Here is a 27,550-nt window from a genome sequence, read left to right as displayed (position 1 = left end):
GACTAGCAAGAGAAAGACACACAGAAATTTAACATGTATATCTCGTGTATATATGAGAGATACAGAGGGAAACTGAGTAAAACTCCCCAAGGGGGCCCCAGCCACTCCCTTAAATATCATCTTCCGCTAAAGACAAAAGAAAGGTGCTGGGCCTGGGGTGGGTGTTGAGGCCAATTCTGGGAGGTGACCAGGAAAAGCACAGTAAACAAGGGTAAGATTCGTTCTGCAGGTTTTAATTTGTGCTCTCTCCACTGATAAGATTCTCCAGGGATTCAGAGCCAGGCTCTTCCTCCTCGTACAGAGAGGGAGACACACTCAACAAATGGCGACTTCTTTTTTTTTTTTTTTTTTTTTTGCGGCACGTGGGCCTCTCACTGTTGTGGCCTCTCCCGTTGTGGATTACAGGCTGCGGACGCACAGGCTCATTGGCCATGGCTCACGGGCCTGGAGACTTCTTTTATAAATGTAAATGCCCCTTACAGAAGCATAACTTCTACTGTTTTCAGAGTTTCTCCTGTACCTGCAGTTTCTCAAAAGAATCTTTATGCCAAAGAGGCAGGCTCTGGAGTGGCACCTTCTGCCACCCTTCAGATGGGACTGATGAAATTGCAATGTTGGGCATATGATGGGCTTGCAATACCTGGGCATTGTGGGAAGAACTCAGGCTCAGGGAAGGGAGATCCAGGTTCGAATCCTGATCATGCCAGTTCCTGGCTGTGTGACCTTGGGCAGGTGGCTTGGCCTCTCTGTGCCACTCTTCCTTCAATGTCCTGAGTCCTGGACAGGCCACAGCTGTGAGGATCCACAGGTCTTTTCTCCTTGTGCCCACATGAGAAGTGCTTTAAAGGAACTCATCTATTCATTTATCCATTCACTCCTTCATCCATTCGCTCCACAGATATTTCTTTAACATCTATTATGTGCCAGACCTCCTTTCAAGTAGCAAAAGAAAAGTCTCTAGGCATGGGAGGAGTAGAGGAAAGGGTGATTCTGGCAGGGGAACACAGCATGTTCAAAGACCCTGAGATCAGACAGGCAACTCCAGGCACCAGGCTGGCAAAGGAACTTGAAAGCTGATGCAGGCCCATGAGGCCATTCACAGCAGACAAGCCTGGTTCAAATCCGAGTTTGGCTTCTCCTTGGCTCTGTGGCCCGGGCAAGCAAGCACTTCACATCCTAGAATCTTCTCCTTGTCAAAGGTAGTTTTCCTCACCTGGAGAGGTTTCTTTGCAGCTCTTCACAGTCAAGGTAAGTTTTAAAAAAAATCTGTGAGCATGTGAATGCACCCCCAAAGGTGCCCAACTGATGGCCGGGGTTACTTGAGCAAAGTCACTTTTAGTTTATTTTATTATTAAAACAATTAAAAAATTATTTTCCATTACGGTTTACTACAGGATACTGAATGTAGTTCCCCTATGCTATGCAATAGGACCTTGTTTTTAAATAAAATTTTTAATTGTGGTAAAATACATATTACACGAAATGTATCATTTTAACCATTTAAACGTGTGCAACTTAGTGGCATTTAGCGCATTCTCAGCGTGGTGTAGCCATCACCATTATCTATTTCCAGAACTTTCCCATCACTCCAAAAGGAAACCATGTCCCCATCCGCAGTCACTCCCCATGGCCCCTCCTCCAGCCCTTGGCAGCCACGGAAACTGGCCCCAGAGAGTTGACAGAAGCAGAAGACTAACAGGAATTCTTGAGTTTGTCTTGCAGAGCAACAGATAGGGGAACAGCTTGTTGAAACCCCTCTGCTTGTAAACTGTCTTCACTGATTAAGCTTGCTTTAGTTATTTTTTCTTTCATTCTTTTCTTCCTCTCTTTAATTGCATACCCTCCCAGAGTCACGTAGGCCAGCTGTTTTACAGGAACTTGGAGTCAGCTCTTGTTTAACTAAGGCTGATGGGGACCACTGACCCCAAAACTGGGCCCGTGCAAGCATTGAATGAATGGCCTTTTTTTTTTTTTTGCGGTACTTGGGCCTCTCACTGTTGTGGCCTCTCCCGTTGCGGAGCACAGGCTCCGGACGTGCAGGCTCAGCGGCCATGGCTCACAGGCCCAGCCGCTCTGCGGCATGTGGGATCCTCCCAGACCGGGGCACGAACCCCTGTCCCCTGCATCGGCAGGCGAATTCTCAACCACTGCGCCACCAGGGAAGCCCTGAATGGCCTTTTGACGTCAGAAAACTCCACCCTCAGATCATGCTAAGTGCCTCCATTTTTGAAGATGCAGAAACATGTAACCCAGATACGCCTGTGCAGAACACTGATTACCTCACCTTTTCCCCTACCTCCAATCACCTTTTCCTATGCCCAAGACCACTCTGCTTCTCCCATAAATATCCCAACCCCCTCGTCTTCGGGGAGGCAGATCTGAGACTTGTTCTCCCGTCTCCTCGCTTGGCTGCCTTATGAATAAATTCTTTCTCTGCTGCAAACCTCAGAGTCTCAGTGTTTGGTTTGCTGTGTGTCAGGCAAATGGACCCAGTTCGGTAACACTGGTATCAACATGTGTGTACAAGTTTTTGTTTGAACACCTGCTTTCAGTTCTCTTGGGTATATATCAAGGAGTGGAATTGCTGGGTCATGTGTTAATTTTATGTTTAACTTGTTGAGAAATCACCAAGCCTTCTCCTGTCAGTTTTATTTTTCATTATGAAATATTCCAGGCATATACACAAAAGTATCAATAATAAAGTAACAAACACCCAAGTACCCAGCACCCTGCTGAAGAAACATTCCCAAGAGAGCTGAAGCAACATTCCCAAGAGAGCTGAAGCAACATTCCCAAGAGAGCTGAAGCCTGTGTACACCTCCACCACCTACCACTCATCAAGCCTTTGTCTAAAATTGGGATTTGATTTGATCATCCCCATGCATGCCATATATATATATATATATATATATATATATATATATATATACACATACATATATATAGTAAGTATATTTAAAATTTTATCAACAAAATGGTGCACTATGCAGCTCCAACATCTCCTTCCCTTACAGGACCATCAAACAAAAACTATCAGAATTGACTTTGTTAGAACTCTGGAAAACAGAAATTTGTAACAACTAAGTGCATGTTGAAGCAAGAAAAAGGCAACTTGAAAATGGTAGGAAAACTTTGTGGCATTTCCACTTGCCCTTGCCCCACCCACTCTGCAGCTCGGCTGTGGTCTTTTTTTTTTTAATTTTTATTTATTTTTTATTTTTGGCTGCAATGGGTCTTCACTGCTGCACGCATGCTTTCTCTAGTTGCAGCAAGCGGGGGCTACTCTTCGCAGTGGTGTGCAGGCTTCTCATTGTGGTGGCTTCTCTTGTGGAGCATGGGCTCTAGGTGTGTGGGCTTCAGTAGTTGCGGCATGCGGTCTCAGTAGTCGTGGCTCACGGGCCCTAGAGCGCAGGCTTAAGTAGTTATGGTGCATGGACTTAGTTGCTCCGCGGCATGTGAGATCTTCCCAGACCAGGGATTGAACCCATGTCCCCTGCATTGGCAGGCAGAATCTTAACCACTGTGCCACCAGGGAAGTCCCACAGCTGTGGTCTTGTAGCGAAAATAACCCATGTTCCCAGTGCAGGACCCTGGTCCTTGGATCTGGTGGGAGCAGTGCAGATCTTATTCACAAATTATTGTGTAGTTCTATTCTAACCTGTCTGGGGCTTCTTGAAGGACTGACATGGGTGCTCACCTCTGAACTGCCTAACTTGGAGCTCGGGCTGGAAAAGTGGTGGGTGTTGCTCAAAAGCACTGCAAGCTGAACCAAACATATACAGACACTTAGGGCAAAAGGTTACGTTCAAAACATATTATCAACCACTTAAACCCTGAGAGGAAAAGCTGGGGGATATTATTTGGGAAATTAGGACATTCAAAAGCACCTGTGTATATGAAGGGAATTTAGAAATCCATGTACACACCCAGGGGCAAGACTTATGCTCAGAAGAGAACTGAGAAGACTCTGAGCTTCACCTCAGGCTGATCCCTAGTCTCAGTACAAACCTGGCTAAAAGTTAAAGGAGTGTTCCAGCCCAGAACCCATCTACAAACACTGGGAGATGTGGATTTTGTTTGTTTGTTTGGGTTTTTCATTTTTAGCTCCTGGCATTCAAGGAAATCTCTGTCAAGACATTAGCCGGACATGAGCTAAATGGACAGAGACATCAGTGACCACACATGAAAAGGAATACAGTCTTTGCAAAAAATAGTTTGGAAAAGTACCTAAACAAAAGGAATACTGCAGCCTTCAACAATTCAAAAACAAAATCAAAACAGCAAAACCCTCAGGAAGGCATAGAACCTGATTTCCAGAGTTTGCCACATTATAATATTCAAATGCCTAGTTTTCAACAAAAAAAAAAATCACAAGACATAAAAACATGAAAGAATGGCCCATTCAAAGGAACAAAAGTAATTGACAGAAATCATCCCTAAGGAAGCCCAGACATCAGACCTACTAAACAAAAACTTTAAAACAACTATTTTAAACATGCTCAAAAGCTAAAGGAAAAAAGAAAGAAAAGAAAAAGCGAAAGGAAAACATGAAAAAAGAACTGAAGGAAATCAGGAAAATGGTTTATGAACAAAATGAGATTATCAATAAAGAGACACAAATTATAAAAAGAAACCAAACAGAAATTCTGAATCTGAAAAGTACAATAACTGAAATGAAAAATTCACTAGAGGTGTTCGACAGAAGATTTGAGCAGGTAGAAGAAATAATCAGCAAACCTGAAGACAGGACAATTGAAATTATCAAGTCTGAAGAGCAGAAATAAGAATGAAGAAAGGTGAACTGAGTCTAAAGGACCTGTAGGACACCATCAAGAGGACCAACATATATATTATGAGAGTCCCAGAAGGAGGAGAGAGAGAAGAAGGGCAGAAAGAATATTTGAAGAAATAATGGCCAAAAACTTCCCAAATTTGATGAAAGATACAGATCTACACATCTCAGAGGCTCAGTGAACTCCAAGTAGAATATACTCAGACCCACACTGAGACACATTGTAATCAAACTGTTGAAAGCCAGAGACGAAAAAGCGAAACTTGAAAGTATTAGGAGAAAGCTATTTATCAAGTACAAGGGATCCTCTATAAGATCAACAGCCAGTTTTTCATCAGAAACCCTAGACTCCAGAAGGCAATGAAATGACATATTTAAACTGCTGAAAGAAAAACTGTTGACCAAGAATTCTATATCCAGCAAAACCATTCTTCAAAAATAAGGGAGAGGGAATTCCCTGGTGGTCCGGTGGTTAGGACTTGGCGCTTTCACTGCCAGGGCCCAGGTTCAGTTCCTGGCTGGGGAACTAAGATCCCACAAGCTGTGCTGCATGGCCAAAAAAGTTGAGGGAGTTTGTTACCATTATACTTGCCATGCAAGAAATGCTAAAGGGAGTCCTGCTGGTTAAAATGAAAGGACCCTAAACAGTAACTCAAAGCTGTATCTAAGACTTGAAGGGAGAAGTAAATAGTTCTACAATAACAGTTGGAGACTTCAATACCCCACTTTTAATAATGGATAGAACATCTAGACAGAAGATTAAAGATATGGAGGATTGAGCAGCTCTCTAAACCAACTAGACCAAACAGACATCTATAGAACACTCCAACACCACAATACACATCTCTATCAAATGCACATGGAACATGCTCCAGTATAGATCAGCTATTAGGCAAAAAAGCAACTCTCAGTACTTTTTTTGGCATCCTTTATTTAATTTTATTTTTTATTGAAGTATAGTTGATGTACAATATTATATAAGTTACAGGTGTACTCTCAATAAATTTTAAAAGGCTGAAATCATCTTCAGCTACAATGGAATAAAGCTGGAAATCAATAACAGAAGGAAAGCTGTTATGTTCACAAATATGTGGATATTAAACAACACACTCTTTTTTTTTCCGCTGCAGAAAGTTTTATTGTTTCCATTTGGTCCAAGGCTTGGGAGAGAGCTCCAGGGTGGTTAAAAATCTGTCTAGTGGCTGCAGAGATGGGCTTCAGGCAGAAGCTCTGATGCCAGAGGGGCTCCTCAGAGGCCGCTGGACTTCAGAGACTCCTAGTCATGCTTGAGGGTGAGTACATCCTAGAGATACTCGCCCAGCCCAGCCTGGGGACCAGCCATCCTGTGGAGGTTGGTCAGGTGGCACCCATCTTCTTGATGAGTTTCACCCCCTCATCTAGGGAGTGGCTCTCCAGGAAGTCACAGAGGTGGGGGTCTGCATGGGCAGAACCCAGGGCATGCAGGTCCAAAAGGGCCTGGTTCAGGTTCTTCTCAATGAGAATGGCGTCTTCCATAGCGTCCTGGGTTTTACCCCACTCATCCTGAGATGGCTTCTGCACATCCTGGAAGAGGGCACGGCCGCCGCGCTGGTTTTGCATTTTCAAGAGACACTCAGCGCCCTCGCACTTCTCTTTGGCCAATTCGAGGGAAAAGTGGCCCACGCCCTCCAGAGCCACGTCGTCGGGATCAAACTAGAAGCCCAGAGAGAGGTAGGTGTAGGAGACCCACAGATGCATGTTGACCAGGCGGTTGATGGCGGCCTCCACCTCAGTGGAATAATTCTGATGAATCTGGGAGCTCATGGTTGATCGGTAATAAGGAGTTAATCTCGAAAAATGGTGTTGGCTGGTCCCGGTGACCGAGGATAACTGAGTGGCTGATTCTGAAGGCTGTGACTGGAAAAAAATGTTGGAGGGTGGTCAGAGGCTGGAGCAAAGGGTGTCCCTGGGTCTGTTCCATCCAAACACTGTTGAAGCAAGAGACAGATGCACGGGACTGCTGAGCACACTGCTAACACACTTTTAAAGAAACGATGGATCAAAGAAGAAATCACAAAAGAAATTGGAAAATACTTGGGGATGAATGAAAACAAAAATACAACACATTAACAAACCAAACTTGGGTCTGCTCGCCCACGTGCAGTAAAGCCAATCTATTGACACCAGGTTGTAGTGAAGGAAAGTGCAGCATTTATTGCAGGTACCAAGCAAGGTGTCCAGGTAGCTAGTGTTCAAAACACCTGAACTCCCTGGTGGCTTTCAGGGAAAGGTCTTTAAGGACAAGGTGAGGGAGCGGGGTTGTGGGTATGTGATCAGCTCATGGACATTCTTCTGATTGGCCAGTGGTGAGGTAATCGGGAGTCAACATCATCAACCTTCTGGTTCCAACTGGCCTGAGGTCTACGTGCTTGTGGGCAGCATATGGTTACCCTTTTCCACCTGGTGGAGGTTTCAAGTATCTGAAAAACAACTCAAAGGATGTGGCTCAGAATATTATCTATAGCCCTTGAGATGGAACTAAAGGTTCTTGACTTTGTTTAACGGCTAAACTAGTATTATTTTGTCTTGATTGACGGTTTTCCCTCCTTTCTGCATTTTCTCACTTCTCTGATTAAATTTATGCTTTGGAGCTTGAAGAAGGCCTAGGAGCCTAATGTTCTTCTACAGACAAGAGGCAGGCAGAGGACATGGTGGGGTCATGGTGGGGGGGGCTGTCCCAGGAAGGCCCCATAGGGTCCTGGTCAATTATAAACATACTAAAAGTTATCAAGAACCTAACTTTATACTTTGAGGGAATAGGAAAAGAGGAGTAAACTAAAATCAAAGGTAGTAGAAGTTAGGAAATCATAAAGATTAGAGCAGACATAAATTAAATAGAGAATAAAGAAATAATAGAGATACTTCCCTGGTGGCGCAGTGCTTAAGAATCTGCCTGCCAATGCAGTAGACACGGGTTCGAGCTCTGGGCCGGGAAGATCCCACAGGCCGTGGAGCAACTAAGCCCGTGCGCCACAACTACTGAGCCTGCACTCTAAAGCCCACAAGCCACAACTACTGAGCCTGTGTGCCACAACTACTGAAGCCCATGCGCCTAGAGCCCGTGCTCTGCAGCAAGAGAAGCCACCGCCATGAGAAGCCCGCGCACTGCAGTGAAGAGTAGCCCTCCCGCTCGCCGCAACTAGAGAAAAGCCTGTGAGCAGCCATGAAGACCCAACTCAGCCAAAAATAAAAATTAATTAATTAATTAAAAAACAAAAAGAACCAAAAAACTTCAGGATTTCCCTGGTGGTCCAGTGGTTAAGACTCTGTGCTTGCAATGCAGGGGACGTGAGTTTGATCCTCGGTCAGGGAGCTAGGATCCCATATGCCACGCTGTGTGACCAATAATAATAATAATAATAATAATAATAAACCTTCCAACAGAGAAGTCCAAGACCAGATGGCTTCACTGGTGAATTCTGAATCATTTATGGAATAATACCAATTCTTATCTAATTCCTCGAAATAATAGAAGGGGAAGTGACGGTTCTAACGAGGCCAGAATTACTCTGATAATAATGACAGGTAAATATGTTGCAAGAAAAGAAAATTACACACTGTGAGATAATAGGAAAAAAAATATATATATATTGGTCTCTGCCCCTGGTTCCTGGCACAGAGCTCCTGAAAACCTTGTAACTTCCTATGTGATAAGAACCCTCGGAGCATCTTTTGTTCTAATATTTGGTCTTTGACCCTAGTTCCTGACACAGAGTTCCTAGAGCCTCTGGAATTTCCTGGGTGATAGGAGTGTCTTTCGTTGTAATGATGGGACTGGGTGGGCTCGTGGATGGCCCCTGGATGGGGGCTGGTCACCAGGAGGGCCAAGCCATGATTAGGAGTTTGGAATTTTCAGCCAAACTCCCTCCCCCACCATTCTCCAGAGAGGGGGGATGGCCTGAAAATGGAGTTAATGATTGATCATGCCTACGTGATGACGCCTCCATAAAGATCCCAAAAGAACCGGGTTCAGAGAGCTTCCGGGCTGGTGAACACGTGCAGGTGCTTGCTGCAAGAGGGCATGGAAGCCGTGCGCCCCTTCCCGGATGCCTTGCCTTCCACATCTCCGTATCTTTTTCATGTTCTTCTTCTTTTTTTTTTTTGCCGGGGGCGGGGGTGGGCTTAAAACAGTAGCAATTTATTTTCTCACAGCTCTGGAGGATACAAGTCTGAAATCAAGGTATTGATAGAGCCACGCTCTTTCTGAGATCTATAGGGAAGAATCCTTCCCTGCCTCTTCTAACCTCAGGTGTTTGCCGGCAATCCTTGGTGTTCCTCGGCTGGTAGAGGCATCACTCCAATTTCTTTTTAAATTTAATTTAATTTATTTATTTTTGGCTGCGTTGGGTCTTCATTGCTGCATGCGGGCTTTCTCTAGTTGCGGCAAATCAAAACTATGGTGAGATACCACTTCATTTATTTTTTAAATGTATTTATCTATTTGTTTGTTTGTTTATGGCTGCGTTGGGTCTTCATTGCTGCCCGTGGGCTTTCTCTAGTTGCGGTGAGCGGGGGCTACTCTTCGTAGCGGTGCGCAGGCTTCTCATTGCCGTGGCCCTCGTTGCGGAGCACGGGCTCTAGGCGCCCGGGCTTCAGTAGTTGCGGCGCACGTGCTTAGTTGCTCCGCAGCACGTGGGATCTTCCTGGACCAGGGCTGGAACCCCTGTCCCTGCATTGGCAGGGGGATTCTTCACCATTGCGCCATCAAAGAAGTCCTGAGATACCATTTTATACCCATTAGCATGGCTATTAGCAAAATAACAAGTGTTGGTGTGGAGAAATTGGAACCCTCTTGGACCTCTGGGGGAAATGTGAAATGGTGCAGCTGCCGTGGAAAACAGTTTGGTAGTTCCTTACAAAGCTAAACACAGAACGACCATATGATCCAGCAACTCCACTTCTGGATATATATTCAAAAGAATTGAAAGCAGGGGCTCAAACTAAGCTTGTACACCAATGTACACAGCAGCACTATTCACAAAAGCCAAAAGGTGGAAACAATGCAAATGTCCACCAATAACTGAATGGATAAACAAAATTTGGTATATCCACACAAGGGACTATTACACAGTCATAAAAATAGAATGATGTTCTGATCCATGCTACAACGTGGATGAACCTTGAAACATTATGCTGAGTGAAATAAGCCAGTCACAGAAGGACAAACATTATATGATTCCACTGGTATGAAATGTCTAGAATATGCAAATTCATAGAGACAGGAAGTCAATTTTAGGTTACCAGGGGCTGGAGGAAGAGGGGGTAGAAATGAGGAATTATTGCTTAACAGTTACAGAGTTTCTGTTTGGGGGTGATGGGAAAGTTTTGGAAGTAGATAGCGGTGTTATACTATATGTATGCTCAACATTTCAGATGTACTTAATGTCACTAACAGTCCACTTAAAAATGGTTAAAATGGCAAATTCTATGTATGTTATATATATTTTACCACAATACAAAAATGCAAATTAAAAAAACTTTATAAAAATGGTATCACACCGTTACAATTATTTTCAGTCGGGTCTGGATTGGAGATTTTTGCCTGCAAGTCTGGCCCATCCTTTTTCACTGCTGTATAGTACTCCATCGTAAGAACACACCTGAATATTTCCCAAGTTTCCAGCTCCTTCTTATTATGAACCATGCTGCTGGGAAGGCATGCACATGTAGGTTTCTCTAGGGTTCACACTAGGACCAGGAGGGAGGGTCCAGCCATCCTCAGCTGTGTTAGCATGGCCAAATAGTTCTTCTGAGTGGTCAAGCCAATTCCCATGCCCATAACCAGTGACTCTGTCCCCTGCCTAAGAGTGAAATGGGATCTCAGTGAATTTTTTTCCCTGATGACTAGATTGAGCTTCTATTTGTTGGTTGTCCTGGGTTCATCTTCCCAGAATTGCCTTTTCATGCCTGTACTGCATTGAATAGTGTGTCCCCAAATTCATGTCCACCAGAACCTCAGATTGTGACCTTGAGGGTCTTTGTAGATGTAATTATTTACATTAAGATGAGGTCATACTGGAGTAGGGTGGGCCCTAAATCCAATGACTGATTACTTTGTAAGAGGACACATGAAGATGGAAGCAGAGATTGGAGTGATGCAGCCACAAGCCAAGGGACGTCGACCAGTGCCAGAAGCCACCAGAAGCCAGGAGAGTGGCCTGGGACCAATTCTCCCTCACAGTCTCCAGCCCTGCTGACACTTTGATTTGGGACTTCTGGCCACCAGAACTGTGAGAGAATAAATTTCTGCTGTTGTAAAGCAGAAATGTAAGACCCAGTGCGTGGTCATTGTTATGGCAAAAACAATGCCATCTGCCCATTTTTCTGTGTGGTGTTTTTTCTTTCCGTCTAGTGTGTCTGGTGGAGTGGGGGCACTTCATATGTCCTGGAAGCTATTCCTTGGTCAGTTAAATGCATCGCAGGTATCTCCTCTCTGTCCCTGGCTTATCTTTTCAATTTCTTGATGGATTTTTTTGGTGGCCGAAAGTTTGAAATTGTGACTGATTCCAAAGGACTGTCCCAAAAGTATTCATTTTTTTTCCTTGTCAAGAGCAGGTTTTCATTTTTCAGGCAGTTAAGCCTGGGGTATAATTTTCTCTCTTCCGTGATGCTCTCAGCCGGCTGTGACTTCCCTGCCTTCGGGGTTTGGGCCTCTGCCAGCGCCCCTACCTCTCAGAATCAGAGCTCAGTGAGGGAAGAATGGGGACAGCTGAGTGTGAGTCAGCAGGGCCTGGGCTGCAGGCGGAGGGGGGGACAGAAGTGGTCAGCTCAGGCCCTGGGACCGGCTGTGCGGATTCCTGGCTGCGGGTGGTCACCAGCACAGCCCAGGCCGGGCAGGAAGTGGGTCAGCTGAGGCATCAGGCTTGGAGCCCCACATGCTCACTGCCCGGAACCCATAACCTCCCGACCTCCCACCCCCACACGACCCCCTCCAGCACGCTGGTTTGCATGCCTGCTCCCGTAATGGTTTCACTGGCCACGGTGTGCATTTACGGAGCACCTGCTGTGCGCTAGGCCCTGGCTGAGTGTGGACCCCCGGCCCTGCCAGGTGGCTGGGGGAATCAGTTCCCTGACACTGGGGGAAACTGAGGCCCAGAACAGGGCAGCCCTGTGCATGACTCACACAGCGTGGTGTCCCAGTCACCCAGCATCCCAAATCCTCCTCCTTGGCTGGCTGGGGCCCTCTCCGCCTCTAGGTGTCCTCACCCTAAACACGGCAACTTAGAAGAAAAAACAGCTAGGAAGTTTCCACGTTTTCTCTCTTTGCCTCCCTCAGTCCCTCTCTCTCTCTCCTTTGTTCTCTCTGCATTTCTGTTTTTCTGTTTCTCACCACCACCCCCATCAGTGTGTGTGTGTGTGTGTGTGTGTGTGTGTGTGTGTGTGTGTGTGTGTGTTGGGGGTGGGGACAGCCTGAACGCACCCCTCCTCTCTTCCAGGGGACCAGGACACGTCCGGGCAGGTCTGGACACTCCTTGTAGAAACTGCTGACTGCCTAGTGGCAAGATGCCAGGGCAGGAAGGAGCCAGTAGGAAGGTTGAAGAGGGTGTGCAGGAAGGCCTAGTTTGGGATTTCCGGTGTGGTGCTTTGCCCTTCTTACCCCCACCCAGGCCTGTCACACTCAGAGTGTCCCAAGATGACCTCAGCATCTTCCCCCAAAACTTTGGGTTTTGAGGGATGCATAGGAGTTATCTAGGTGTAGATGGAGGAGGGGGGACTTCCAGGCAGAAAAGACAAGCTGGGGTCAGCAGAGACAAGGGAAAAGGGGTTCAGATGTCCAGCAGAGGAGTCTGGCTTGCTCCTGTGGGCCAAGGGGAGCCACCAAGGGTGTGAGAGGTGGAGAGAGGCCCAGGCAGATCCCTGGAATGGGATGGACTCTTGTCTGAGACCCTCACCTTTAAGACCGAGAACATCCAAGCGAGAGCTGGGGGAAAACTCTGTTGAATGGGGCCAAGGCTTACCCTTGAATGAGCCTCCCTGAATATACCTTAGACCCTTCAGCTGCCTGTCTGTCCCCCATCACAGCTGGGACCCCTGCACTGTACTCCCAGCCTGGAAGCTGCTGGTTTCCTGGTGTGTCCCCAGTCCAAAGCCCAGTGCACAGTAGGTAATTTATAAGTTCCTGGAGCAGCCAAGAGGAGATGGGGCTCTAGAGGCAGGGAGCAGGCAGGGTGGGGGCCTCAGCTGGAGGAGGCGCCTGGCCTGCAGGGGCGTGTCATCCCCCTTCCCCTCCCCGGAGGCTCCTGCGCCTCCCTGCGCCCCCTGTTGGCCTCAGAATGGAACACCCAGCCCCGACCCCTCTCCTCTCTCCCATAGCTTATTGCACACCTATTATGTGCCCAGGGCTGTTCTGGGTGCAACAGACACAGGGGACCCCAGACAGACCTGCCTGTCCTCCGGGACTCCCACAGAACTAGTCAGTTACTACCCAGAGTATGTTGGCACGAGGGTAGGGGGGAACCAGGCAGCTATGGGAGGCAGAGGAGGTACCTGGACAGCCAGGAGGGCTTCCTAGAGGAGGAAGTAATAGTGGTTGTACTTATTAAGTAAGTACTATGTGCCAGAGCTGTAAAAGCAGAGTCTCACTGAATTCTCACACAAGGCCCATGAGTGTGGGGAACGGAGGCTCAGGGAAGTGGGCCTCAGATCGTCCCCCACCTCTCAGCTTCTCATAGCCTTTGGAATAACACCCAGACCACTCGCCAGGCCTTGAGACCCTGCGCCATCAGCCCTGCTACCCCTCCCACATCCCCTCCACCTGAATCACCCAATCTCCTCCACACACAGCCATCCTTCTTGGTCTGCAACTTGTAGGGTACGGTTGAGGTCAGGGGGTTTCTCTCTGGGCAGCGTGGCCAAGGGTAGGCGGCGGTTCCCGTTGAACCAGGGAGGTGAGGGGAGGTTTCCAGGATTTGGGAAAAGGATTCCCCCATGTAAAAAGGACACAGCCCCTTCCAGTGACCACAGGAGCATCTATATGGTACACCTGGGACCCTGCTCACACCCCGGGGCCGTGGAAAGAGCCAGCCTTAGAAGCAAAACCACCGTGCTATAGACACCTCATCTTGGGGTGCAAAGACCTTGGGGGCTCAGGGACTTGGAGGGGGTACCCGTTCCCCTGGGACCCATGTTCCCCAAAACAAGCCATTTCCTTACTGCTGAAGCCCCTTCTTCTTTGAAGGCCACTGACTCTGGAGTGTCCCCATTCCTGCTGAGGACAGACACAGGGGGATGACCGAATCCTGTTTCCGGTGTTCAAGCTGCTCAGTCCAGAGTAGCCGGCTTGGGTTCACATTCCCGCCCCTCCTCTCCTTGGGACAAGGGGCTTCAACTGACAGAGACTCAGTTTCCCCAGCTGTAAAAGGTGGTAATAGCATCTCCCCCACAGGGGAATTCTGCACACACTGGGGGTCAGCATGATCACGATTCAAATCCCACTCCCCACCCCGCTTGCTGTGTGACCATAGGCAAGTTACTCAACCTCTCTGTGCATCAGAACCAAGGCAGTGAGTTGTAGGAGGTAGAACACTCAGTACAGAAATCCTCTCATCATTATCCACTCAGCACACTCATTGCAGTGGCCACACACCAAGTACCAGGTCACACACCAAGCACCAAGGACAGAAATACTGGTGATTTGAGGCCCCCTCTGCCAGTTGATGACCCCAGGTTGAGGATGACCCTGGCGGATGCCAGCTTCTCACAAAGACACACAAGAAATTGCATATTTCAACTGTTTTATTTGCTTTCTGGGGTGTCAAGTTTGGGGTCTCCCAGGGTCCAGCCCCCAGCAAAGTCTGGCAGACCCTTGCCCGGCCTGGGGTCCCAGACACGGCGCTTTCAGACAAGGCACTCATAGGGTTCAGGGAAAAGCCACCCCGAAGCTGCAGGGGCTGGACCCTCCTTTGGGGACAGAACATGGGGTCACCTTCAGCGGGAAGGGTTTTTCCTAGAGAGAGATTTATGACAAGATAGAAACCTGAGATGTTAAGGGAGCCCCGGAAACACGCCTGAGCAGGAGGAAGGCCAACTCTGTTTCCCACGATCCAGATGGGTCTCCCGTGGCATCCAGCCAGGCCTTGAGAGCACAGAGCCCAATTCCAAACCGGCTTTCTCTGGGATTTCCTCCAAGTGTACAGGACACAAAAGCCACTGGCCCCAGGTCCCACCCCTGCGAACGGCTTGGGTGAGGCCGGTCTGGGCGGCGGGGAACCAGGGCCTGGGGGTGCTTCTCTCTTCCCCATCCTGTCCCCTCTCTGTGCCCCATGTGTACTGCAGAGGCAGGCACTTCTGTGGGTCTCTGGGCAGCTGAAGGGAAGCCTTGGGTGAGGGGAGGGAGGAGGAGAAAAAGGTCTTAAGTGGGGGGAGCAGCTCGGGCTGGACTGGAGCCCTTGGGGGTCTAGGAACCCCTGAAACTCAAGCTGTGACAACTGCCCCTAAACTGGAGGACAGGATCTCGTAGCAGGTATGCCCAGTGTCCATCCAAGAACTAACTTTCAAGATGTGGATTTTGGGCAAATGTCCTTTCCCCTCGACAGCCATTCTGCCCTGGGTCTGAGGGGGATCCTGGCCTTTAACACACTTCTTCACTGCAAAAATGGAGATGTTTTTCCTCCCAGTGGCAGCCCTGGTCCCTTTAGGAGGCACTTGTTCCATGAGAAGGGAAATTTAATTGGGGTTATAAAAACAAAGCCCTTTTTAGCTCCCCACAAGTCTGTGGAGGCCATGAGACTCTTGGCCACGAGGGATGACCTGACAATAAGGCAGCAGCCTCTGCCTGTATGACCACCATCAGCGCCTCACGCTGGCTGCAGGCTTGAGAAGGCTTCCAGTGGCCTCAGGGCAGAGGCTGGGCCCTCAGAGGAGAATGGGGCTTTGTCCCACCATCCCCGAAGGGGACTTCTGTGTTCAGACACTCCAAGAGGTGAAGAGGTCAAAGGTCAACAGTCTAGACAGTGGCAGCAAAAAACAGGCCAGTGTGGTGGGTGGATTTCCACGAGCAGCTCCCTTCCCCCTCCCGGCCACCCCTCGGGGGAACAGGCCTGTGGGGGTACATGCACACCCCCTGGCCCGGCTTCCTGGCAGAAACTTCTAAGATAACAAAAAGGCATCAACAGTATCCTTTTCCAGTCGTCCCCTTGAGCCGGCCCTTTCTGTTCTAGAAGTTTCCACGCCAGCAAAGAGCAGGGTAGCTGAAAACTATTTTTCTTGCTGAAACTATCACAATCTGACCTTTCCCCAAAGACCTGGCACCGACTGGGAAGCCATGACCTCTGCCCACCACCCCCTGCTGCCCACGGCCCTGTCTCTCTCAGTGGCCAGGAGACCTTGGCTGTTCCTTGATTGGAGCAGGTGAGCCAGGTGGCACCAAGCCCAGTCCACCAACTGGAATTGCTGCTTCTTCCCACCTTTCTTTCTATCCACTCCGTCTTATTTCTTTTCCGAGCTACGTACTCATATGCAGACCACCGACCTCCTTTTTGGTGGGAAGCGGGGCGTCAAAGGGGCTTAGAGAAGAATAAAGTTATAAGGTGCAGAGGCTCTGGCACCTTAAAGGAGATGCCATCACCCGACGCCCAGATCACTGTCTCTGCCCCCATCCCCCACCTCAGTACCCTCCACAGGACTCACCAGAGAGAGGCCCCCTCCACTTTCCTATGAGTCCACCCCCAGCATCACTTCTCACTTTTCCCCCACCAGCCTTCCCGCCACATCCCTCAGCCCATCCTTCCACCATTAACACTCACTGCACCCACCCCTCCTGGCATTGCTCACCTCCGTACATGCCAAGCTGCACCCACTTCACAGGCTCATCCCTTTCCCTATTCTGTGCCCCCGACAACCCAGACTCTGAAATGACAAGGCAGAAGGAATGAGACTTGGCCCCCCTCTTCTCACACAAGGACATTTTTTTCCGGGACCCAACAAATGCAGACAGATATACCATGGATTGAATGGCTGAGTTTGCCCCAAAGAAAATGATAAAAAGTAATTAAAACAGGAAAATTTAAAAGCTGGCAGGGAGCGAGTGAAACGTTTAATGGCTATCTGATTAAACAAAAATGAGCTATGTGCTCTGTATCATGAACAAGGACAGGGTTCTGGTTTGACTTGAGGAGGAAATCTAAAACCATGGCAGGAACACAAAAATGACACACACACACTCGACAATGATCAGACAATAAATTATGTCTCTAAGTTGCTAAACCACACGGTGCTTTAAACAGAGAAGAGAAGGGAGGACAAAAGAAAGATGAAAATGCAGAGTTTGGGGATGGTGTGTCTGGGTTCCGTGGGCACCCAGCTAAGCTCAAACCTGGCTCACTTCCAGTCTTCCCTCCCTACTCCAGCTTGCCTAGGTCCATTTCCTCCTCAGAGCCCCACAGATCAGAGAACAGAGCTAGTTAGAGCCAGATGCCATTCTTCATAAGACCTCTGGGGGACCCCCTGGCCTTGAGCCCCCCGCCGCATTCAAAAAGCCACAACCTCTGCTCACAGAAGCCAGCTGAGTGAGTAGATGCCATGACATCCTATGCTCCAGATTTCTCAGGAGACTGCAAACTCGGACCAGGGATGTGGAGGGGGCATTTCTGGCAGATGGAGGGCTGGCATGGAGAGGGGAGCTAGGTCCTGATCATTTTACCCTGCGGGCCATGGTACACACCCACCATATGCTGACCCCACGTCACCATATGCCATATGCTGACCCCAGGTCACCCACCTGTGCCCACTTTTCCCCTCCAGAAAAAGCCCAGGACTCAGAAAATGCATTTCACTCAGAAACCTATCAACCTGGTCTCCAAGCGACACAGCAGCTCAACGGAGGCAGCAACCACCCTGGGCATCGGAACAGCAGGGAAAGAGGGCGAATGTTTAAGAAAACGAAACAAAACAAAAATCTCAGCTGTTTTCAAAAGAGCTGCATGCTGGGAAACACCAACATGATCCAACACAGCATCAGACTACAGCACGCTTCACACTTGGTGAAGCGATAAAACTGCGCGTTCTCCAAAAAAATAGAAGGATACTTCCAAAACGTGTGTTTTCCTCACGGTTGCTTCTGCCACCCCCTCTCTCTGATGGGTGCCAGGGTCCAGCTGAATTTAGTTGCCTCCTGGGAGATGTCACTCTCAACCCTGCTGCTAAGTTCAAAGTCACCAGGGAGTGAGATAAAAATTTACCAGGGAGTGAGATAAATGTTTACCGTGTCCTAGGCGCATCCAAAAACCAACTACACGAAGCCTGCTGGCTGCCCCACCGCTCTCCTGCTCAAATACACCAGCACGCATGGAGCTCAGCCCCCAGACTCCATTTTGGCCCTCTCCCCTTAAGGAAAACAAGCACCAAGACTGAAAATCCAGGTCAGATGTGGGGTAGGTTTGCAGCTCCTATGCACTTTTCCATTAAAAAAAAAAAAAAAAAAGTCATGTGCATGTTGAAATGAGAGTCTGCTTTCCCACCGGCAGCCCGGCCCCAGCGGCCCCGTGGGTACAGCTCACAGCTCGGTCGTTGAAAGGGTCAGCCAACCCTTTCAGTCTCCTGGGGCAACAGCCACCCCCCGCTCCCCGTGGTCCGGCCATAGGCCCAGTGCCACAAGCCCTGAGCAAGGGGACCTCAATGTCACCCCCAAAACAAAGTTGTAGGTCCAGTGTTCAGGGCAGGAGGCTGAAGGGGCTGCACCCCAGGAAAAAGAAAAGACACTTCTATGTTTGGCTAAAGCCCGCGTTTTAACCAAAGGGAATATAAATTACTCGGTGCCCAAACTAGCACTATTGTTTTTAAAAAGAGAATAAGAAAGAAGAAAAAAAGCCATGCCACGCCCCAAGGCAGCCCTTGCCGGGGCTGTCCAGGCTGCTGGGACATGGATCGGGGTAGAGAGTCTCCATGACGTGTTTACATTTGGGAAGAAACAGTCACGGACGGAGGGAACTCTGGAATCCCTCCACCACAGACTTAGAATGGCAGGTAGCCCCAGCCATGGGATCACGGGATAGAGACACCTGAGCGGGGTTCTCTGCAGAAATCAGGACCTCCCGGCTTCCTGGCCGCCACAGCTGTATCCCCAGATGCAAAGAGAAATAGAGAAAAAAATTCTTCACTGCGGCCTTCAAATCAACCAGTGCTTTTGCAGAGAAAAAGGGAGAGGAGGTGTGTAAGTTGGCATATTTGATCCAAAATAGATCCCCAGCTGATGGGCTCGTCCTTCCCGGTCAGGCCCCGGAGGGCGGACGTCTCTCTCAGGGTCCCTGGCAGAATGAGGTCTTGGGAGGCCTGAGCAGCAATCAGTGTTTGTGGCAACAGTTGAGTTTGCCTTCTGACTGCTCTAGGACGTCCAGCATCTCCTCGATGATGGCCTGAAGTGCCCGGCCCAGCTGGTCTGCATTGTAGGGCTTGCCCAGAGGGGGCACGTGAACAAAAGCTGAGCGGCCGTGACTCTGGTACAGAGAGGTATAGTAGGCGAAGTCGCAGAGGTACCTAAGCCACAGGGCGTGGGGGATGGGAAGGAGACCAAACGGGGTCAGAGAGTGAATGTTCCATTGAAATCCATCATAAGACACCCCCCCCGCCCCAACCTCACCAGTCATCCACAAGACGGAATACTGCTTCTCCCTCCCCAGGCCAGCAAATAAATAAATAAATAAATAACTCCAAGTGCTGGGGTATATGTGGGGAAGGAAGCAGTGTGAGATGCTGCTGGCTGGGACACAAACTGCCCCAGGGGAGGGCAATCTGGCAGGCTAGAAAAATTACAAATGTGCAATATTCAATATTTTGTGATAAACCTTAATGGAAAAGAATATGAAACAGAATATATATATACATATATATATATATATGTATATATCTCAATCACTTTGCTGTACAGCAGAAATTAACACAACATTGTGAATGAACCATACTTCAATAAAATTTTTCAAAAATAATTTTTGGGCTTCCCTGGTGGCGCAGTGGTTGAGAGTCCTCCTGCCGATGCAGGGGACACGGGTTCGTGCCCCGGTCCGGGAAGATCCCACATGCCGGGGAGCGGCTGGGCCCGTGAGCCATGGCCGCTGAGCCTGCGCGTCCGGAGCCTGCACTCCGCAACGGGAGAGGCCACAACAGTGAGAGGCCCACGTGACGCAAAAAAAATAAATAATAATAATTTTTTAAAAATTACAAATGCATAGACTTTATGACCTGATGTTTTGAGTTTTTAGACTATCTCAGGAGCCATCTGCACACGAGCACGAGAAAGACGAACAAGGTATCTGCTGCAGCATGATGTGTAAAAGCAGAAAAACAGGAAGCAACCGGCTAGGATCTGAATGTCCCCCCAAATCCCCTCCCGCCCTGTGAGGACACGGCCAGAAGTCGGCAGTCTGCAACCTACAGGAAGGCCTTTATCAGGACACCACCGTGAGGGTGCCTGGATCCTGAACTTCCTTGCCTCCAGAGCTGTGAGCAGTAACTTTCTGTTGTTTATACACTGCCCAGCCTGGGGTTTTTTTTTGGTTATAGCAGACTAAAACACCACCTAAGTGTCCACTGACAGAGGAGTGGCTTAAGAAACTCTGGTTCATCTGCACAGTGGAATACTATGCAGCCGTTCACAAGGCAGGCAGTGGAGCCACAGGAAGACAGAACTCGCTAAGACCCATGTCGCATGCCCACAAGTGAAACCAACGAAGGGAACTCTCATGAAAATGCACACCACGTAACCCCATCCACGTGAAAGTGAAGTGAAACAGGACAAAATTCGAAAGTAGTACGCCAGATGGCCTACATATGTATGGAAACATATGTGTGGGTGAGTAGGAAGGGTCATAATTTAAGTCTCTGATTTAACCGAGGGATCCCTGGGGCGGGGAGGGGCGGTGGGGAGGAGAGAGGGCAAGAGAATCTTTCACAACAGGAGAGTATGAGAATATTCTCTAGAATTATCTGAGTAACTTAAAATTAATTTTAGGAGAGTTCCCTAGTGGCCTAGTGGTTAGGGTTCCGGGTTTACGCCGACAGGGCCCGGGTTCAATCCCTGGTCAGGGAACTGAGATCCTGCAAGCTGTGTGGCGCAGCCAAAAACAAAAAAAAAATTAGTTGGAAAAAAAGACTGAGCCCGCGTGCCACAAATACTGAAGCCCGTGCGCCTGCAGCCCGTGCTCCGCAACAAGAGAAGCCACCGCAATGAGAAGCCTGCACACTGCACCAAAGAGTAGCCCCTGATCGCTGCAACTGGAGAAAACCCACGTGCAGAAATGAAGACCCAATGCAGCCAAAAATAAATAAATTTTAAAAAAAAAAGGACTGGTGGGAGGGGGACAGGGCAATGTAGGAGAAGGGGATTAAGAGGTACAAACTATTCGGTATAAAATAAGCTACAAGGATATATTGTACAATACAGGGAATATAGCCAATATTTTATAATAACTATAAATGGAGTATAATTTTTTAAAAATAAATTTATTTCTTTTTGGCTGCTTGGGTCTTCGTTGCTGTGTGCAGGCTTTCTCTAGCTGCGGCAAGTGGGGGCTACTCTTCCTTGAGCGGGCTTCTCATTGTGGTGGCTTCTCTTGTTGCGGAGCATGGGCTCTAGGCATGTGGGCTTCAGTAGTTGTGGCACATGGGCTCAGTAGTTGTGGCTCGCAGGCTCTAGAGCACAGGCTAGGTAGTTGTGGTACACGGGCTTTGTTGCTCCACGGCATGTGGGATCTTCCCAGACCAGGGCTTGAACCTGTGTCCCCTGCATTGGCAGGCGGATTCTTAACCACTGCGCCACCAGGGAAGCCCAGGAGTGTAACTTTTAAAAACTGTGAATCACTGTATTGTACATCTGTAACGTATACTATTGTACATCAACTATACTTTAATAAAAAAAAAATTAAGGGACTTCCCTGGTGGTCCAGTGGTAATGAGTCTGCCTTACAATGAGGGGGACACGGGTTCAATCCCTGGTCAGGGAACTGGGATCCCACATGCCACGGGGCAACTGGGCCTGCACGCCACAACCACTGAGCTCAGAAGCCTCAACTAAAGAGCCCAAGTGCCACAAACTACAGAGCCCACGTGCCCTGGAGCCCACGTGCCACAACTAGAGAAAAGAAAAAACCCACACGCCACAGCTAGAGAGAAGCCCACGCATCACAATGAGAAGAGCCCGCGTGTGGCAACGAAAGATCCCACATGCCACAGGGAAGATCTCGCATGCTGCAATTAAGACCTGACGCGGCCAAAAATAAATTAAATAAAGAAATAATAAATAAATCTTTAAAAAATAATAATAATTTAAAAAAAAAGACTGATGGTAAATTCAGCCACTTCATTCTGTCAACTGAATTTGCCACCTGCTGCCTTTGGACTGGAGAGGTGTACAAAGTGTTGAGAAATCAAGGTATCTGGTGTTGAGAGGGCATAGAACAGAGAGGTCTGGGAGGCTGGGGAGTCCTTCCCAAAGGGGCAACATTTTGGAGTTAAGACCTGAAAGAGGTATTACCAGAGGGAGGTGAGCTCTGGGCAGAGGTCTTAGCATGTGCAAAGGCCCTGATGCTAGAGTGAGCTTGGTGTGTTTGAGGAACAGGAGGAGGCTGGTTTGTGGGTCTGGAAGGCAGTGGTGAGGCAAGAGTGAAGGCAGAGGAGGGTGGAGAGGTGGGCAGGGGTCAGACCACACAGAACCTGTGCATGGTGGAGAGTTGGGATTTCATTCGAGGTGCAGTGGAAGCTGTAGGAAGAATTAAGCAAGTTAGGGACATCATCGGACTTAAATTAATAGACCCTCTAATAGGCTGGATAGTTAGTTTCTGTCCCAAATCTGTGTTCATCTAGAACCTCAAAATGTGACCTGATTTGGAGATAGGGTTTTTGCAGATGTAATTAGTTAAGATGAGGTCATAGTGGTTTAGGGTAGGTCCTAAGTCCAATGAGTGGTGTCCTTGTAAGAAGGCCACATGGGGACTTCCCTGGCTGTACCGTGGTTAAGACTTCGCCTTCCAATGCCGGGGGTGTGGGTTCGATCCCAGGTCGAGGAGCTAAGATCCCATGTGCCTCGCAGCCAAAAAACTGAAACATAAAACAGAAGCAGGGACTTCCCTGGTGGCGCAGTGGTTAAGAATCCGCCTGCCAATGCAGGGAAAAACGGGTTTGATCCCTGGCCCAGGAAGATCCCACATGCCGCAGAGCAACTAAGCCCGTGCGCCACAACTACTAAGCCTGCACTCTAGAGCCTGCGAGCCACAGCTACTGAGCCCACATGCCACAACTACTGATGCCCGCGCTCCTAGAGCCCAAGCTCCGCAGCAAGAGAAGCCACTGCAATGAGAAGCCCGCGCACTGCAACGAAGAGTAGCCCCCACTCGCTGCAACTAGAGAAAGCCTGTGCGCAGCAACGAAGACCCAACGCAGCCAAAAATAAATAAATACATTTATATATTTAAAAAAAACAGAAGCGATATTGTAACAAATTCAATAAAAACTTTAAAAATGGTCCACATCAAAAAAATCTTAAAAAAAATAAAAGAAAAGAAGGCCATGTGAAGACACACACAGGGAAGAAGGCCGTGTGGAGGTGAAGGCGGAGACTGGGGTAAAGCATCGCAAGGCGCGGAACACTCAGCGCTGTCAGCAGCCCCCATAAGCCAGAGAGGCATGGAACAGATTCCCCTCAGCACCTCCAGAAGGAGCCAACCCTGCGGACACCTTGATTTTGGACTTTTAGTCTCCAGACCTGGGAGAGAATAAATGTTTGTTGCCCTAAGCCGCCAACGTGGTAATTTGTTATATATAGCAGCCACAGGAAACTAACAGAGAAACTGACTGCTTAGGAGAGAAGGACTGTCAGGGTTGGGGTAGAGGTGGCCGGAGGAACAGCAGGGAGACGGCCGGAGCAACGTGCAGGTGGGAGATGCCGGGGTCCACAATCCACACACAATGAGTTCCAGGAGCAGAATCCGTGGAACCTGTTTTATATATATATACACACACATACACATATATACTGAACTCTGTGCCTCATGGATGGTGAGGTTTATATACTGTGAAATTCTATGTAAAAATATCATGTATAATACTGTTAAAATATCCCATGCGTAAAAAAAATTATCCCATGCTTTAATCGGGTGGTAAATCAATTATGTTTTCAGAAGTGAAAAAGAGGGTTTCCCTGGTGGCGCAGTGGTTGAGAGTCCGCCTGCCGATGCAGAGGACACAGGTTCGTGCCCCAATCTGGGAAGATCTCACATGCCGCGGAACGGCTAGGCCCGTGAGCCATGGCCACTGAGCCTGCGCATCCGGAGCCTGTGCTCTGCAACGGGAGAGGCCACAACAGTGAGAGGCCCGCGTACCAAAAAAAAAAAAAAAAAAAGTGAAAAAGAAAAAGTGAGCACTTGGCCCAAAGAGGCTAAAGTCAAACACACTTGGCTTGTTCAACACCCAGCCTAGGCTGATGTAGGAGGGAAACCCCTACTCACACCTACACCATAGGGCCCCATGGTGCCTTACCTGCCGGCATCTTGTGAGATGGTCACTGACACATCCAGGCCCAGTGTAGTAACCCTCTTACATACAGCATCCATGTCAATGATGGAGTCAATGCTTTCAGGCCCATCCTCCACACAGCACTGGGAGCCAGGGCAGAATCGGCAGTTGTCCAGCCCCTTGTAGCCCTTGTTGTGCCCGCACTTCTCCAGCGTGACTGTGGTCGCCATGCCTGACACCCCCACATGCACCACCAGCTGCAGACAGATGGGCAAGGCTTAATAGGGTCTGGTCATGGGACTGGGAGTCCCCCCAGGCCAAGGAGAGGGCAGCATCCTCACAGAGCTCTGCTGGGGGTTACGTGCTTTCTGACATCTTGCTGCTGGAATAGACCCTACAGTCACTCTTACAGAAAGGTGTGCCAAGTGAAACATGCAAGAATGTGAAATATGCAAAGATGTTCATTGCAGCTTTGTCATTACAATCAAATATTGGAAACAACCTAATTAGACATCCATGGTGAGGTGGGGGCGGGGGGGGGGGGGTGGATAAATAAAGTATGAGCTACTTTGTAGCTGTTAACATGCCCAAGGCAATTCTGTGTGAAATAATCTTCAAGACATATGGCCAAACACAAAAGGCAAGGTATAATTTCCAGGAATCTAACCTAAAAACAATCAAAGGGATAATAATTTGCCGATGGTCACTTCGGTGTTATTTATAAAAGTGAGGAAAAAACCCCCAAAACATAGAAATGACCAGCATGCCCAATAATAGGAGAATGGTTGTATTAATTATTAAATATTACCCAGCTGTTAAAATAATGTTAAGGGAGAATTTTTCATGACCTGCGTGATTAAATACTCATGATAACATATTTATAAGAGGCAGGATACCAAACTGAATACAGTTTAACTTCAAATATTAATTATTTGTGTGCATGTTTATATACAGAAAGGGCACTGTAAGAAAATATGTGAACATTTAAAATAAAGACTGATGAGCACACTGTGCCATATGGCAGTCACAGGACACATGTGGCTATTGACCATTTGAAATGTGGCTGATACAAGCTTTTTTTCTATGCATTTTCTTTATTTGATTATTGGTTATTTCCCTACGGTGATATATCTCACAGTGACTTTTCTTTTTCCACATCTTTATTGGAGTATAATTGCTTTACAATGTTGTATGAGTTTCTGCTGTATAACAAAGTGAATCAGCTGTATGTATACACACATCCCCATATCCCCTCCCTCTTGCGCCTCCTTCCCACCCTCCCTAGCCCACCCCTCTAGGTCATCACAAAGCATCGAGCTGATCTCCCTGTGCTATACGACTGTTTCCCACTAGTATATATACGTCAATGCTACTCTCTCACTTCGTCCCAGCTTATCCTTCCTCCTTCCCATGTCCTCAAGTCCATTCTCTATGTCTGCGTCTTTATTCCTGTCCTGCCTCTAGGTTCATCAGAACCATTTTTTGTTTTTTAGATTTCATATATACGTGTTAGCATACGGTATTTGTTTTTCTCTTTCTGACATACTTCACTCTGTATGACAGACTCTAGGTCCATCCACCTCACTACAAATAACTCAATTTCATTTCTTTTTATGGCTGAGTAATATTCCATTGCACATATGTGCCACATCTTCCTTATCCATTCATCTGTCAGTGGACACTTAGGTTGCTTCCATGTCCAAAAATAAACACAAAATGGGCTTCCCTGGTGGCGCAGAGGTTGAGAATCTGCCTGCCAATGGAGGGGGCACGGGTTCGAGCCCTGGTCTGGGAAGATCCCACATGCCGCGGAGCAACTAGACCCGTGAGCCACAACTACTGAGCCTGCGCATCTGGAGCCTGTGCTCCGCAACAAGAGAGGCCGCGATAGTGAGAGGCCCGCGCACCGCGATGAAGAGTGGCCCCGGCTTGCCGCAACTAGAGAAAGCCCTTGCACAGAAATGAAGACCCAACACAGCCAAAAATAAATATAAATAATTAATTTAAAAAAAACACACAAAATGGATTAAAGACCTAAATGTAAGGCCACACACTATAAAACCCTTAGAGGAAAACATAGGCAGACCACTCTATGACATAAATCACAGCAAGATCCTTCTTGACCCACCTCCTAGAGGAATGGAAATAAAAACAAAAATAAACAAATGGGACCTAATGAAAATTAAAAGCTTTTGCACAGCAAAGGAAACCATAACCAAGACGAAAATATAACCCTCAGAATAGGAGAAAATATTTGCAAATGAAGCAACTGACAAAGGATTAATCTCCAAAATATACAAGCAGCTCAATATCAAAAAAACAAACAACCCAATCCAAAAATGGGTGGAAGACCTAAATAGACATTTCCCCAAAGAAGATATACAGATTGCCAGCACATGGCTGATACAGATTGAGATGCCAGTGCAGCACACACAACAGTTTCAGAGACTGGGCATGAAAAAAGAATGTAGGGACTTCCCTGGTGGTCCAGCGGTTAAGACCCTGCGTGTTAAGACTCGACTGCAGAGCACGGAGATCTCACATGCCGCGCGGTGCGGCTAAAAAGTAAAAAAAAAAAAAAAAGTAGCTGTAGTATAGAGCGTTGAATGGTGACTCCACCACCACCACCAAAAAAAAGAAAAGGAAAGGTATGTCCCTGTCCTAATACCTGGAAACTGTGACTGCGACCTTATTTGGGAAAGGGTCTTTGCAGATGTAATTAAGTAAAGGATCTTGAGATGAGGTCCTCCTGGATTACCTGGATGGGCTCAAAATCCATTGACAAATGCCCTTAAAAGAGACACGCAGAGCAGGGACAGAGAGAGAGGAAAGGAGAAGGTCATGCGGAGACAGTGGCAGAGGATAGAGTGATGAGGCCACAAGCCAAGGAATGCCTGGGGCCACCAGAAGCTGGAAGAGACAAGGAAGGATCCTCCCCTAGAGCCTTTGGAGGGAGCCACAGCCCTGCTCATGCCTTGATTTTGGACTTCTGGCCTCCAGAACTGTGTGCTTATAAATTTCTGTAGTTTTAAGACACCTAGTTGGCAGTCAATTGTTACGTCAGCCACAGGATGCTAATCCATGCAGTACGATGCTTAAACAGTACTTGCGGGTGAGCACAAATGTATATGAAGATGCATGTGTGTGAAGAAGATGTGAGTGATGACAATAGCCATGGTACCAGTTAACCACTATTAAGAGCTTACTATAGGGACTTTTCTGGTGGTCCAGTGGGTAAGACTCCACGCTCCCAATGCAAGGGGCTTGGGGTTCTATCCC

The 27,550-nt window shown here is 48.0% G+C and overlaps 2 protein-coding genes across 6 annotated transcripts in view; both read right to left on the bottom strand.

The window, feature by feature from the left end:
• GDF15 (growth differentiation factor 15) overlaps window positions 1-27,550 on the bottom strand; it is a 43,051-nt gene that overhangs the window by 10,295 nt on the left and 5,206 nt on the right. The gene's annotated exons all lie outside the window — the stretch shown is intronic.
• LOC101336175 (pyroglutamyl-peptidase 1) overlaps window positions 5,686-27,550 on the bottom strand; it is a 42,221-nt gene continuing 20,356 nt past the window's right edge. For 2 of the 5 annotated variants that reach the window (XM_033853955.2, XM_033853954.2), the window contains exons 4-5: window positions 24,296-24,528; window positions 18,969-19,303 (exon numbers count right to left, since the gene is read on the bottom strand). In XM_033853955.2, the coding sequence (XP_033709846.1) occupies window positions 19,111-19,303; window positions 24,296-24,528 (426 nt within the window). In that variant the 3' untranslated portion in view covers window positions 18,969-19,110. Of the gene's footprint in view, window positions 6,760-15,856; window positions 19,304-24,295; window positions 24,529-27,550 lie in introns of those variants that run through there. The other 3 variants (XM_073803075.1, XM_073803076.1, XM_033853956.2) reach the window with 3 other exon arrangements.

This window comes from Tursiops truncatus, chromosome 3 (assembly GCF_011762595.2).
Source record: "Tursiops truncatus isolate mTurTru1 chromosome 3, mTurTru1.mat.Y, whole genome shotgun sequence".
Taxonomy (NCBI): domain Eukaryota; kingdom Metazoa; phylum Chordata; class Mammalia; order Artiodactyla; family Delphinidae; genus Tursiops; species Tursiops truncatus.
This window is presented reverse-complemented; position numbering and strand designations above follow the sequence as displayed.